At 45.3% G+C, this 16,200-nt stretch overlaps 1 protein-coding gene across 1 annotated transcript in view; it reads right to left on the minus strand.

Annotated features, from left to right (window-relative positions):
• Positions 1 to 16,200, minus strand: part of SMIM22 (small integral membrane protein 22) — a 245,052-nt gene that overhangs the window by 86,420 nt on the left and 142,432 nt on the right. Inside the window, exon 3 of the mRNA XM_085632221.1 lies at positions 1,905 to 1,987. Coding sequence (XP_085488347.1) covers positions 1,905 to 1,987 — 83 coding nt within the window. The remainder of the gene's footprint in view (positions 1 to 1,904; positions 1,988 to 16,200) is intronic.

Below are 16,200 nucleotides of genomic sequence, written 5' to 3' on the forward strand. Positions count from 1 at the left end.
TAAATAAAGGCTTTTGGAATAATTTATGTTCCCAAAGATGATCGAGGTTGGTTTATATTTTTAAGTATAATTATTTATTAATAATTCATAAAAGATGATAAGTACAACAAACGGTTGAGGTGAAAGTCACTTGTTGCTTAGTACCCCCCATTCACGAGCTTCCAAGGCTACTGAACCAGTAAATAATTGCATTCTATTAATGTATCAGTTACTTCACATGTGCTCTTTTAACATAACAAAACGAACCAATTACATGTCTTAGAATACCAGAGGTTGTAGAAAACATTGTCTAAAGCAATATTACTAAGATTCAAAGTGACAAGTGATCCCAAAAGTGAGTAAGAAGGTAAAGGAGAAGAAAAGAAAGGCATCACGAACTAACACATCAGGCCACCCCCATGTTGGTGGCAAATGCTTCATATATTTGCTCTCGGTCGCTGTCTAGAGTGATGTCAAGTAAAAACGTAGGACAGTCGTCACTTAAAAAAACTTCAACCTTCGATAACGGATAGTTTATTAATTTCGTTTATTAGTGAGTTCGCATATGTAAGAAGCAGAGTTGCTCCCCTAGCACACCTGAATGAGTGTGTAAATAGTACTGCATGCTTGACATGGCAGGTACCATGAACATCATCACCTGCTCATTTGTTGTTGTGCACTTGAAGGTAGATATAGATAGGGTCTGCTCAGGGATGTATGTGGATGCTCTCTGTAAGACAACCACACCCAACCATCCACTGGAGCTTAGGTTAAATACAACCACCAGACCTACCTGCAAGTCTGTGACTGCCGTTTCCTACTCACAGGAAGTGCCAATGCGATATATAGCTTTGGGAAATGTATTAGTAGCTAGTACTGTAAAACTTGTCAGAGGTTTTGGCCCATCAACTCTTGGGGTTTTGTGCCTAGAAATGCAGTATTTTTCTTTACGCCTCATTTCTGTGGGTTAAGGTAGTTTGGCAGCAGTTGTTGGGCAGAACTAATTTCTATGGACTTCAAACTTTTGGGAGGTTTTACTTGGTCCTTTCGGTCCTTTCATTTTTCTAAGCCTTGAAACAGTAAGTCCGCTCGATCTTGGCACCAGTGTCTCCTTATCACTTTAGCTTTATTTGTATCTGCCGAATGGATTTTCTTTCTATATCTCTTATTTCCGTAGTAGGGATGGTCAATAGACATTTTCAGTGGCTTTCTTTACTGCTGTGATATGGCGGATGTCTCTAGGGAGTTTTCTTTAGTCCGCTTTACTTCTTTAGTTTAGGGTCTTCTGGGGAAATTTAGTTTTAATGGAGTCGTGTCTGGCCCGTGTATGCAGGCAGATGTGCCAAGCAGTGCCAGCTTTGTACTGGCTGCACATTCGTTGTAGAAAACCTTCTGGCTTTGTAATGGGGATGAGTCAGAGTCAAACCTCTCACTGTTCATCTCCCTTACCGACCAAACCTGGGCAGATTTCTGGATGGCAACCCCAATTTGATAAGGCACTTATTGCTATCTCCTCACTGTCCTCGGTGACCATCCCTGCTTCACAGTTACTTATCTTTGCCCTTAAGATCTAATCTAACGCCAAGCATTTCAATTTCAGAAGACACTACATTACACTTTCCACATAAACACACTTTCAGTATGCGCTTATACTGCCTTACGTACGTTGAGGGCAAAGCAGGCATACACATTACGTTAAACACAACATTTGGTGCAAAACCTCACACACTGTTGAATTGTTGCTTTGTTTTATCGTGTCAAGACGGTGGGTTGATGCAATGTTGTCTGACTTCAGTAGAATGCAATGCACTGGTGAGGTCAAAGGATGGTTTTAAGGTTTGCAGGACAGTGTAAACCTATGAGGCAGAATGGAAGCCAAATAGGAGGGCCGACTCGAGGAGGTGTGTGCAAGGAGCGAGACTCACCTTCTGATGAGAAGATTCACAGTCACAGCAGCAGCAACAGCAGCAACGGATGAGGACCAGGATAATCATCAGCAAGACGGCTCCTGGAAGAGAAGCAAGCGAGGAGTCAGTGGAGGCTGCCTAACAGTGGGGTGTGGGTCAGTACCCAGTATCCACCTTCCAGCTGCATATACCACCCACCGCGTCGCATTGTACTTAGAGCGCCTCTACACCAAGGGAAACGCTGCACCTGATCCTTCAACATAACTAATGGGAAACTTTACTTGCTAACACAGCTAGCTAGCACTGTACACTCACTGTAGGGTCTTTTACATCAGAGGGCCTTTCCATTCAAACCAATGTTTAACTCGTTGCAAATCCATCTAGGTACAAAACCGAATATGTGCCAAATACATTGGGAAGTTACTGCCTAGCAAACATTCCAGAAGTTAGTATTCCTGCCTTCAAGAGGTGTTCAATCCGAGAGTCATCCTGACTTTTTTCTAAGCGGTGGGTGCCTCATTTCTGTCTGTTACTTAACCCATCATTCTTTGAATAAAACCACTTGTCCAGTTAACAGTAATATTATAGCAGAGCCAGACACCATTGTACAAATAGGAGTTGCACAAGGTCTAGGGTCCCTTCCCATTAAAAGGGGCTCCAGAGGACGATCTTTGTAGCTTCCAGGAAACGCAAGGACATTCTGCCGTCAACGATCATTGAGGGAGAATATAGGGGCAATCTAGGTCTGAGGAGGCCCACTCATAGATTAACAATTTTGGCTGCACGCCGACTAGAATCACAAAGTGTGAGAGTTCATCTCCCTCCCTCTGTACTCAGCTCCTTCTGTTTCCCAAGCTTCTCAAACTTGTCACAGTATGATTATGAATACAAGAGCTACACTCCACAGTGGTCACAGACGATGATTTGCTAGCATTTCAGACTAGGACCCAGTTCTCATTGGAAGGTCATTTGATAGCAGACTTGTAAGATTCGTGAGAAATCAATCCTAACGTGCTAAAAAATCTGAAATGTCACTACTTAAACATGACCTCCAATTCAAGCCTTTTTAAAGCTATCATGAGTCAAAAATTGTAAGTGTTATGTTACGTTAGAGGTTTGGAAAGAGCTTGGTTACTCCCGTGCTAAGATTCCTCCATCAAAGACCTACTGACCCTGCTTTGAGCTCCGTTACAGTTCAATGTTGCCTAAAAAGTCAAGTCTTCAGATCTTTATGGAACAGCCCTTTGGACAACTCCATTTTACGGTCCAGGGGCATAGCGTTCCAGAGTCTAGCAGCCAGGAACCTAATACAGCTACCTCCTAGGCGCACTTTGTTTACTCTGGAGATCACAGTCTATGCAGTCCCTGAGGACCTGAGATGCCTATTAAGAAGATAAGGTTTAATCAGGGGAAGGAGGTAGGGAGGTCCTCTCTGATTGAGGATTTGTTGGCAAAAGCTGAGTGCTTTAGAGGATACCCTATGCTTCATATGAAGCCAGTGAAGCTGTATTAGCCCTGTGCCCATGGGAGAATGTCTCGGAATATTCAATAACATTTGGGCAGCAGCGTTTTGAACTCTTTGGAGCATTCCCGACCTGCCTTTAGAGAGCCCCACGTAGAGTACATTGAGGTGGTCTAGTTGAGATACCAGCAGGGCCTTGACTACCGTCTTCTTTGTTGAGTCAGGAAGGAGCCCTAATATTTTACGGAGCATCTTGAGTACCCCAAAACAGGTGTCAACAATGGCGGAGATCTTGCTGTCAAAAGATAGAGAAGAGGCGAACAGGAAACCAAGGTTTTTCACCTTTGGGTTTGGGGACAGGTGCAGAGCCCAACTACCTAGGCCACCACCGAAGGATCATATTGAGGGTTGTTTCCCTACCACCAAGACTTCTGTTTTGCCTGCATTTAGTCTCAGGCAGCTAGAGTCCATCCATTTGGCCAGATCCACCAAACAGGCCTTAAAATTGGCTACAGCACTGCTATCATTCTGCACCAAGGTGATAATCAGCTGGGTTTTATCACCATAAGACACAATCCTAACACCACTGCGCTCAATCACATCTGCCAGCGGGCGCATATACAGGTTAAACAGTGTTGGACGTAGGGCCGAACCCTGAAGCACTCCCTACTGCAAGGATATGACTTCAGAAGCACAGGAGGTCTGAATAACCTGAAAGGTGCAATTATGAAGAAAATCAGCAAACCATTCAAGGGCCCATCCCCCGAAGCCCTGCTTCCAAGGCTGTTCTAGTAACAAACCTCGGGACACAGTGTCAAAGGCGGCACTTAAGTCCAGCATGACTAGGGCAGCTGTCTTGCCTTAATCCGCAGAAAGACAGAGAGACCCTGAAGCTAGTAGCAGAGCAGATTCATTGCTGAACTCTGGTCTGAAGCCCGACTGGGTCTCATGAAGTTCTTTCTCATTCATGAACTTCATCAGCCAGGGCCGGCTCTGGGGCGGTGCGATCGGTGCGACCGCACCGGGCGTTGACTTGGGGTGGGGGCGTCATTTTTTAAAATGTGTGTGTGTGCCTCGTTCCCGCCCTCCAGCAACTTTCAGACATCAATTAAAATGTCAAGAGAAGTCTGGTGATTAATCGTCTTTCTGGAAAGAGACCGGAGGTTTGTTTAGTGGAAGTTTTGACTCATCCTAAGGTAGCGCAGAGAGTTAAAATGCCTGCTGCTAAGAACGTGTACCATGCACATAACGAAGTGCATAGACTGTAAATAGGTCAGTGGGTTACTGCTTCTGTAAGAGAGCGCCTTTTGTTACTGGTCGTTTATAAGTCAAAATCCTAATATAGAACATTGAGTTATTAACTGTCATCCTAGGGTTGCATGCAAACTGCAAGGTATATGTCAGAGCTATATGTTTTTTTGCCCAGTCTTTCATCATCCTAATCTTGTGAAAAGGGTTCATTTGGGTAGAAATCAATTCTTATTGGAGAGAACCCCTAACAATGATGTTACGTTTTAAATTCTGAATTTGTGTTTTTACTGAATAAGAACTTAAACTATATTGCCTGCCAGTATCGATGACATGTCACTCCTACACTACTCCTTTTAGTCCTGTCTGATGTAACATTTCCTATACACTGATCTATACAAATTTTTTTTGTGTAAAATATGTTTATTAACATTATATATCACTCAATAGCATTACAATCAGGAGCCTTCACTTACGTAAAACATCTTAATGCACAGCATTCCTCATACAATCATGCCCACCATTACCTGATGGAATACCAGCTGAATTACCATTCCCCCTGCAAACCTCACAGAGTAATCCCTAGAAATTCCACCAGCATAGGTCCGTATGAAGTCCTACTGTAAGCATATGAATTGCAAAAAACTCACTCAAAAGCTCCATTGCGTAAGCAATACAACTAATCCAAAACCTAAAACCACTACCTTGTTACATCCCTTCCCCCCTCCCTCCACCCCCGTCCCACAACTCCTCCGGCATGACTTATTGGCTGGATACATACCAAGGCTCACAATTCTTTATAAAGTACACCTTAGGTTTTCCCAACACAGGACCACTAACAACCCAAGTGAAATAGTGTCTTGTCCCTCAACACCCTTCTAACCAGATGCGGGGGAGGGCAGGCTCTGCACGTCTCCAATCTCCGAGTCCGCATCCCTATCAGAGTCTGCGGATTTCAAAAGTTCTGCCAGTGCCCCCCAGGCACGGGCTGACTCCATTGCCCTATCGTTATGAGCATGGGTGGCCGTCCGCAGCCGAATAACCGCTTCACAGTCTGCCCACCGAATAAATTCCGCCCTCCACTTGTGCAATCGCGGCCCACGCTGCGCCTTCCAATTAGCAGTAATTTCCCGCTTGGCCAGTTCCATCCCTAGGTCTATAAATTTTACTGGTTATTTTAGTCTTGGAGGTGTGGGGGAACCAGTGTAACAAGCACGGACCTATACCAAATTCAATCTCCCTGTCTGTAATAGTGCAAAGTAGCGACCACACTTCCCACCAGTAAGCCCTAATCCAAAGGCAGCTCCACAGCATATGGCAGGGGTCAGCTCCCACTACTCGACATCTGGGGCAGGGCGCCGCGAGTGTGTGGAAGTAGCGTTGGATTTTGACTGGAGTAAGGTAAGCCCTGTGCAAAATAAAATATTGGATCTGCTGGAATCGAGCATTCCTGGTGCATTTCCAGGGACGTTCAAGCAATTCAGCCCATACTTTATCAGGTATGTCCCTTTCAATATCCTCCTCCCAGCTCTGTTTCAGCCCGGTAAGGGGGGCCAGCCTTTCGCAGGTCATTCGTTGATATAAACATGTGACAGCTTTAATGGTACCAGCCGCCAGCACCACATACTGGCAAGCCATGGATGTCTGTGACTAAGAGAGTCCTCCCTTACACCGTCGCTGAATAGCCGACACCAAGGCCGCATGGAGCAGGTAGTCCCCACGAGGGAGACCAAAACGCTCACAGATGGATTCATAGGGCAACAGAACACTGTCTTCATACAAATCCCCCACGGCCGTCAATCCTGCATCACACCACCCCGCTAGCGCCGACCAGCTACCCCCATGTGGTAGCTGCTGGCACATCAATAGCGGGATCTCTGGCGCGTACGGACAGGTGATCCGCGCCCTTTGCTGACTCCTATTCCAACATAACCGAAAGGTCTGCACTTCAGCAGAGAGATCCCCAAGACGAAGCAGCTGTTGTAAAATAATCCTGGCTAGCAGGCAGGCAGACATCCGCCCCCCGCGCCATCTCCTACTCCTCGGAACTCTCGAGCCACCGCCTGGGTCAACCACTGCAGCTGAGCGGCTAAGAAATAGGACTTCAGGTCTGGAACCGCTAATCCTCCCTCTCCCCGCGGTCCTATCAACGTATGCAAAGCTACCCGACGTCGGCCAGCATTCCAGAGAAACCCCGTTATCTGTTGGAGTCTCTTAAACGTCGACGCAGGGATCCAAACCGGAAGCGTCCTAAAATAATACAACAACCTGGGGAGTGCCACCATCTTGAGAAGCGCCACCCTCCCCATCAGGGACAGCGGCAGTGACTGCCAAAATTCCATACTGCCCCGAAGACCCCGCACAGCCCTGCCAATATTGCCCTCCACCAAGTCCTTGCAGTCGTGGTAAATGCAAGTCCCCAAATATGTTATACAAGTGTATTCCCATTGTACCTCCTCCGTATACCGGGGGCCCTCCGCTGTTTTGGAGGTGGGAAAAAGACACGACTTCGACCAATTCACCTTTAGACCCGCCAAGTCCTCGATACAACGAAGCAGTCTCTTAGCTCCCACCAGCTCCCCCAGAGTATTATCTAAAAACAGGAGGAGGTCCTCCGCATATAGGGCACACTGATTTATACACATATGATTGTCTCTGTGCAATGTGCTTGTGATGTAAAGTCTCTGACAACTTACACTGGTATGAGTGGTGCTATAAAATTAAATGAATCAGAGAGACAGTGGTTATGGAGACTTGAGGGGCACTGTTAAAGGGCGCTAGTGAGGGAATCTGTGGCAGAGGTGGTCATTGGGGGACACCAACCGACATTGTGGCACAGAGCGCCACCAGCGCTAAAGCCTGCCCTGTCATCAGCTGTTGGTTCACATGTTCTTTGCAAAAAATGGTAGCAGAAATATCAGTCTGGGGTTCTCTGGCTTCAATGGATCTAGCGAGGGTTTCTTTAGGAGGGGGACCACAATAGCGTGTTTCCAGTCTAATGGTACCGGCGAGTTGAAAAGGATACATTGAGTAGATTACCTAACGTTGGGGTCATTGCTACCATGCCCCGCTCCAGCATTGCCGGTGGGGATGGGTCAAGTGGAGATCCTGATTTGATTTTTGCTGTGAGGGCATTTGTTTCCTCCACTGATACTTTATTTATGCTTAAAAGCCATCTGGTGGATCAGGAGAGGACAGTCCGGGAGATGGAAGTATATATTTCCAGGCGTTTTCAAGAAATGAGGCATAAATGGTGAAAATGTTCTCAGAAAAAAAGTGTGCGATCTGATTACAATTATCGATCGTTCGGGTTCTAACAGCTGAGACTCGTTCTAGAGACACGAGCGATTTGACTATTCTGAAAATCTCACAAGAGGAGTTTTTAGCCCCCTCAATCTTTTGGGCAAACAATTGGGTCCGGGTGCATCTCATTTATTTGTGGGTTATCAGTAATCTGATAGCTCTCGCGCCACAGACATTCTCATGCCTTTTTCATAAGAGGTCCCCCGTAAACCATTCCGCCGTAGGTCTAGAGCGGGTGATATCACATGTTTTGGGAGGGGCTTGAAAGTCATTTAACCACACTGTCGCCTGCTGATTGGCAACTTGGGGACATGCGTCTTGGAGAGGTGGTTTTAGATTCAAAAAGGGAAATATAACCCTGCCACGCGATGCATAAGTCTCCATTAAAGTGATAATTCAATTTCAGCTTCACCTCAGATATTTATAAGTCGTGTTGCGTGTTACAAAAGTCTTCTGGGGCTCCAATACATGAAAATGCCTCACAGGCGCAGTCTGCGCTGACTGCACACTCATTGCGAGCTTCAAGAGACGCGCAACTGAGGGAACTGTATTTCATCAGCCAGAATAGGGCACGTGCTGCAATTTTTACTATGTAGGGGTGCACACACACTATGGATAATAAAATTGTGTCCTGTGGAATTTTATGTGGTTGTTTTCTGCTTCTGCCATGGATCTGAGAATATCTGATGAAAAACAAGATTTTTCACCAAAGATGTTGCAGCACGCCATTATAAAGAGAGAGGTCGCATTGCACAGTAAAACAGAGGTTTGTGACACAAAATGGTGTCCTTCACTTAAAATATCCGGATATGAATACTGTTGCTTGTTTATAAATTGTGACACTATAGAAATATAGGTAAATAAGGTTTAAAAACAAGATCCATCCTTCTGATTGGCCTCAGTCTGGCCAAGGGGGGGCTGATCAAACTCATCTGATGTCATGATCGACATCATCATGCCGGTACGGCGCTGCGGTATCATCCAACAGTGTGTGCAGCTGATTCACGGGCAGAATGCCCCAATAACCACTTTCTCCCCGATGGGCACATACAGATGACAGCCACAGCGCCTTCAATCTGTCGCTGATCAAACACATCACACAATCCTCCCAGTTGAAATATTCTGCATGGATAACAGGTAGGTGTGCCATTTCTACCACTCGCCACAGCCGCTGGATGGTCAATCATGATACGTCCGTAGGCGTCCGGCATATAGCTTGGCATATATATATTTGAATTATGTTTATTGAGTTTACAACACAAAACATCAAATCAACCCCAACATCCCGCTCCTCTGCCACTTGTACTACAATCACGTCAGGATCCACCCTTTGGTGGATCCTGACGTGATTGTAGTACAAGTGGCTACATTTGCCTAATCACCTCACTGGTTGTGTCCATTCCTCCAACAACCTCAGTTACCAACCACCCTGTTCAGTTTCCAGAATGCCACATCATTTACCCCCCCTATTCCAACCCAATCTCCATTCCCTTCCATGGGTCCCAACCTTAGTGGACTTCCTAGTGCACCTTCTTGCCTTATATATCTGGCCTTTCACCCTCATGCACCAGTCCATGTTAGTTACTCATGTCCGTATTATCTAGGCCTCCAACTGCCCCCAATGTTGTATAGTGTCTTGCCGGGTCACAATCAACGCCACATTCCAAAAGAAGTAGGAGTACCTGCCGGACCGGTTATAGCAGAGCTACTGATTGCCAGTCAATTTGTGCTGCTGCTGGAGGTCTGGGAAAGGTTTTATCTCAGTTGCGCTCCATATGTCCCCCAGTTTGGAAATGCCCAGCTGGTTTCACTTTCAAAATCCCTCTCTTCTCTCAGTGCCACTAGAGTGGCTGCCACCCACAAGGGGGTCTCCAGTGTTGGTGTATCGTATCAACCCAGTTTCCTAATCGCCTGCCTCTAAATTTTGACCACCACTGCTGATAGGGAGGGGAGGCTACCCAATCTTCCCTTGACATAAAGATATCTCACATAGCCGAACGGGGCCATTGCCCATCTCTCCGCAATCAGTGAGGGTTTCCTCTGGTCAGCAAAGGCCCAATCATTTACCACAGTCAACTGGAATGCCCAATAATACAGATGCAAATCTAGTAGTTCTATTCCTCCGTCTGAGGACTTCCTGGTGAGAATGATAGTGTTTTCTGTGGCAGCCCCCAGTCCCAGAGCAGCAGTCTGGTTTCCGCCTCCACCAATTGGAATAAGTGCTCAAGGACCTCAAATAAAGAGTTCTACAATGCAAAGAGAAATTTAGGTATATCATTTTGTACAGTGCCGCCCCGCCCCAGCAGGGACAGCAGCAGTCGGCGCCAGTCGGTTACATCACGTTGGTAGCCCTCGAGCAGTCTACCCAAGTTACTTTTGTGGAATACTTTCTCGTTCTTTGTGAAACATGGTCCTAGATATGTAAACCCTTTGTTATCCCACGTTATCGGGCACTGTAGGTCCACTTCACGCAGCCTTGCTATCAACTGATATACTACAGATTTTCCCCAGTTAATATGGACGCCAGAATAATCCCTGAATGTCCCAAAGAGCTCTAGGACCCTGTCGATGGATTTCTACGGCTTGGCCAAATATAACAAGATGTCATCTGCATAGAGTGAGATGACAATTTCCTAGTCATGATTCCAGCAGACCCCGGGAATCAAGGCGTTCCAATGGATACATTTGGACTGTCTACATGGCGAGTGTAAAATACACTGAGGGATGTCCATTAATGTGCACATGAAGGGTGCATACTGCATTGAGTGGGAAGCATTTTGCTGGGTGTGTTTATGTGTGCACTGTACAAATGCTACTGAGTATGGTGTCAATTGGGCTTTGCTAGGGAAGTGTGCCAATATCTCTGGGTGGGATGCATTTGGTGCCGATTTTTCATGGAGACTGAAAATTCCACTGGGTGACTTGGTGATGTCCATTGTGCTGTGCTAATGGGTGGGATGCCTATGTTTTAAAAGGATGGTATCCCAATGCATATGCTGACCGATGCAGTGAAGTGTACAGAATCTTCTGGGTGGGATGCCCTTTGTGCTGTGTTGCATGAAAAGTGGCAACTTCACTGAGTGATATGCCTGTTGTCCTTTGTTAATTGGTGAGTCGGAATTCCACTGGGTAACGCCAACACTGCTGTGTTGTTCAGTTGGAGTGGATGTCACTGGGAGAGATGTCTTTTGTAATGGATTCATGTGTCAATAGAGGGAGCGCCACTGGGTAAGATGCTCACTGTTGTGCAGTTTCTTGAGTGGAAAGCATATTCTCAGCTGTGTGGGATGCCCATTTCTGTGTTGCGATTATTCCTTTGGGTTGATGTTATGCCCACCTTTTAATGCCCCAGTTACTTACTGGTAATCTTCATCTTTCCGAGTCCTAGTCTTCCTCGCCACAGTGATTAACACATGAGCATTAGGCTCCCACAGAAACTTCAAGGAAAATAAAGTTAGCCTACTATTCTTCCATCCCTCCAACATGGCCCCCCACCTTCATCCACCAATAGGATATAAGGAGGCACCATACACCCCAACGACCTGTAAACAAAGTCATAGAACATGAAGCCCCCAACTAAAGGCCGGGAAGGAAGGTTAACTATACTGTGGAAAGGAAGACTAGGACTCGGAGTAATGAAGATTACCAGTAAGTAACCGGGCATTACCTCCTCGTCCATCTTCCTTGTCACAGTAATTAACACATGAGCAGATACCAAATTAACACCGGCTTCATGTAGAACAGAAGACAGCCCACACATAGAAGTCAGCAACAACAGTTTTAATGACACACACATGGAGCAGAAACAGAAATTCAAGAATCAACAGAACCTAGAACAGAAGTGGCAAAAGCAACGGAAGCACCACCCCCAACCTCAAGCCGGTAATGCGCCATAAAGGTATGAGGAGAAGACCATGTAGCTGTCCTGCCAATATCCTCCATGAACACCCCCTTGAAAGCGGCCCAAGAAACCGCTACAGAATGAATAGACTGCCACTGAACTGTATGAGTGAAAACCCCGGCTTGGACACCAAAAGCCAACAGGAACGCCTCCTTAAGCCAATGACTAAGAGTAGAAAGGGAGGGTTTCAAGCCCAGTCTAGCCAAACCGAAAGTGACGAACAGATTGTCCACTTTACAGAAAGAAGCAGTGCAACAAAGCACCCTTAACATCCAAACGATGTAACAGAGGCTCCTCCTCAGACTGGGGATCCGGAAAAGAAAACAGGAAGGACCATCTCTGCAGTCCTTCAAAAGAAAGAAGCCACCTTAGGCACAAAAGTATGGTGCGTCCTCAACACCACCCTATCCTCCAAAATTCGCAAAAATGGGGCAGACCTCAAGAAAGACCCCAATTCATTGTCCCTGCCTCCAACCGCTACCCCATTATGGATCGATTCATATTTCTTACACAGATTCCACTAGACCATAGCAACAGTATTTTTCTGGTCTTCCTCTCTGGCCCTCGATGACTTCCATGGGATTACCCATGATGGATCAACTATTCAGTCCACCGTTGATGGTCCAACATTACTCTTGCTCTCTTTGTTATTACATCGCCTTCATTAACTACCTCGGCTCATATTGATTTGAGTTCTGATGATCCTACATTTCTAGTAAATCAAAACACCATCAACAACGAGGGACACGTGCAAATGAAAATAATTTATAATAAACGGGCTGCATTTACAGTGGCAGCAGTGACATTTTAAAGAGGAGGGGCATCAGCAAGCAAAGTGAATATTTTAACACAGTGACAGGCACTGTGAGAAACCGACAATGCCTTTAGGCTCAATGCCAAAGCTCTCATTTATGGCTCACTAACATTGTTTTTTTTATAACTGGGCATGATTGAGAGCTTTGCAATTGAGGCTGAAGGCAATGCAAGTTTCTCACAGTGCCTGTCAGTGTGTCAAAAAGGGAAACATAAAGGTAAAATAATGATTACTACTTACCCACATGTCTTTGGTGTTCTTCTCTTCTGCAGTCCAAGCGCGAGTTCCACAGCCTCAGCCAACTCCCCTCTACCAATCCAAACGCTGCTCTCATGCTGCTGATAATGTTAAGCAACATGAGAGCAGCGCTAGGATCGGATGGAGCGGGTTGGCTCAACGCTCCTTTAGGCACTGGGGGCCTGTGCTTGCTCTCCATCCAGCTGTCTAAGACAGCTCAAGTTGGAGAGGTTTAAAGCATGCATGTCAGGCTGGCTGTCGCAAGACAGCTGGCCAACGTGACATGCAACTTTAAACTAGAGTAGGCACCACTACTCCTCCCCTGCTGCCGATCAGCAGCAATGGCCCCACAAACACTGCTGGAGAAGTGAAAAACATTTTTTTCACGTTTGCTGCGCTAGCAGCAGGGGGGCGCGACACTTCTCCGCTCTAATCGAGGAACCTCCACTGTGCATTTATGTAACCTAATTACAATATACACATCATCATATTCATATACAAGTATCACGATTGCTTGAGCACCTTTTCACACCTTAATGAAATTCGTTTTTGTGATTTTGTTAACAACTCAAGTTTATTTTTATGATTAAACTTCTCTTTTGTTTTAAAATCCCCTCTTCACTGCAAAACATTATTGCTAGCATAGGGATCACTGTTATTTATATTTCTTCAACAAGAGACCAGTTGCAGTATCGTTAGCCTTGTCAGCAACATCCTGATGGAGGTATTCTACAGAAGTAAAGTGCTAATTCTTTCATGACTCTCTCCTTGCTATGTTCATTCAATCAATCAATCAGGATTTATAAAGCGCGGCAAATCACCTGTGAGGTTCACAAGGCGCTGGAGTTGCTAGCTGCTTCGTGGCGAAAGCAGTGAAAAACATGGCAAAAGCAGGAGAAAGCACACATAAAAGGGGGAGAGGAAGGCGAAAGAAATAAAAAACAAGGCAAAAGCAGGAGAAAGCACTGAAAAAAATGGGGCAGAGGAAGTAGAAAGCAGTAAAATACAAGACAAAAGCAGGAAAAGTCCTAAGAAAAACAGGGGAAAGGAATGAGAAAGCAGTAAAAAATGACGGAAAAGCACTCAGAAAAACATGGGGAAAGGAAGGAGAAAGCTGTAAAAAAAATGAGATAAAAGCAGGAAAGGCACGAAGAAAAGCAGGGGGAAAGGAAGGAGAAAGCAGTGAAAAAAAAGTGGCAAAAGCAGGAAAAGCACTCAGAAAAAAGAGAAAGCATTAAAAAACAAGGCAAAAGAAAGAAAAGCACTCGGAAAAATGGTAGGAAAAGGAGAAATAAACTTTAACAAGCATTGGCATAGTCAATAGGTCTTGCTTTTGGGACCTTATAAGTGTTTAGCCATGCAACAGTTGATGCTGTTGCACCAAGGATATTGTGCTGCATAACTAAATACTTATGAAGGTCCCAAAAGCGAGACCTATTGGCTATGCCAATGCTTGTTAATCTTGCAGTACTGAGACACCAGTAAAAACACATTTAGCTCATCCACATGTAACTTTAATAAAGAAATGACAGTTTCAGAAAGGGAGAATATCAATGTTAAGGGACATAACTTCACCCAAACTGGGGAACCCATAACTAAAAGACTGTATAAATAGTGGTAGATGTGTAACCCAATGATGAAGCATTCCACACTGAATAGTATGTAGGTGTGGGGTCATCATTCAATACAAATGCACTAAAGTACAGTAATTGTACAAGAAGTCTGGATTGTTCTACCAGCAGTTTTATCCTTTTTGTATGTTTAGGTCAGTTTACAGAAATCATACAACAGTCTTCTAATGCCTCCTACTTCCTTTGTGGGTAAGCTACCTCTGTATGTGCTACTTTCACCTGTCAATTGCTTGTTCATCGTGTTAGAGAATATTACACTGCTGCTGTCTCTTATGTACTTTAATTGCTTTGTGAATCTATGCAGAACATTTTCCGCCCACACAAAAGACAAAACAATTTGCATTGCCAGTGCTAGTTTCGATGTGTGATGTGAGTGAACTCACACAAACGTGAGCAGAATTTCCTTTTGATTTTTACATGTGAAACAAGCAGTTTTTGAGGCTGACTAGACGACTTAGTAAAAACATTAAAAATAGCTGTGGAGTGGCTCCATGTCACATATAACATCATCTGTCAATTCTGGCATTTTAGCCAAGAACACTTTCCAAGCTGTGATTTTGAGGCCACATTAAACGTGATAAAAAGCAAAACTACAAACCCCACAATGCAACATGCTGTTGCCTCAAAAGGCAGGAATGGCTGCTGGTCTCATAGGCCCTAGTGCCACTTGGCAGACTCAAAATAAAACGTAGCTCCAGATTGCCTGCTCTCTTTCCTGTAGCCAATTGTGGGTTAAACAGCTCAATGGGTGAGAGGGCAGTAATAGCATTACAAATGCAAATAGGAGTATACCCCTGGTAACGGGCGGACATTAACACTCACTATAATATAGGGATGTTAAAAAAGGATGCTATTTACCAGACCATAGCTGGACATGGCTCGGCAGAAATAAAGGAAAAAAACAATATGCTGGCTCCTCACTTCCCGTCGGGGGCTGAAGGGGGGAGAGGGGGTTGTAGTGACGTAGTTGGTGCGTCTGCATCCCCGTTCTGAAGAGCCTGCCCTGAAGTGCAGCACCAGGGACGCCAGTCGATGCGTGGGCAGTGGAGTGAAGAATACAATTACTTGGTGCAGTATTTGTGAGAAAGAAATAGGTTGAACGCTGCACCTGTTCCTTCAACAGAACTAATGGGAAACTTCACTTGCTAACACAGCTAGCTAGCACTGTACACTCACTGTAGGGTCTTTTACATCAGAGGGCCTTTCCATTCAAACCAATGTTTAACTCGTTGCAAATCCATCAAGGTACAAAACCGAATCTGTGCCAAACACATTGGGAAGTTACTGCCTAGCAAACATTCCATAAGTTAGTATTCCTGCCTTCAAGAGGTGTTCAATCCGAGAGTCATCCTGACTTTTTTCTAAGCGGTGGGTGCCTCATTTCTGTCTGTTACTTAACCCATCATTCTTTGAATAAAACCACTTGTCCAGTTAACAGTAATATTATAGCAGAGCCAGACACCATTGTACAAATAGGAGTTGCACAAGGTCTAGGGTCCCTTCCCATTAAAAGGGGCTCCAGAGGACGATCTTTGTAGCTTCCAGGAAACGCAAGGACATTCTGCCGTCAACGATCATTGAGGGAGAATATAGGGGCAATCTAGGTCTGAGGAGGCCCACTCATAGATTAACAATTTTGGCTGCACGCCGACTAGAATCACAAAGTGTGAGAGTTCATCTCCCTCCCTCTGTACTCAGCTCCTTCTGTTTCCCAAGCT

This window comes from Triturus cristatus, chromosome 10 (assembly GCF_964204655.1).
Source record: "Triturus cristatus chromosome 10, aTriCri1.1, whole genome shotgun sequence".
Classification (NCBI taxonomy): Eukaryota; Metazoa; Chordata; class Amphibia; order Caudata; family Salamandridae; genus Triturus; species Triturus cristatus.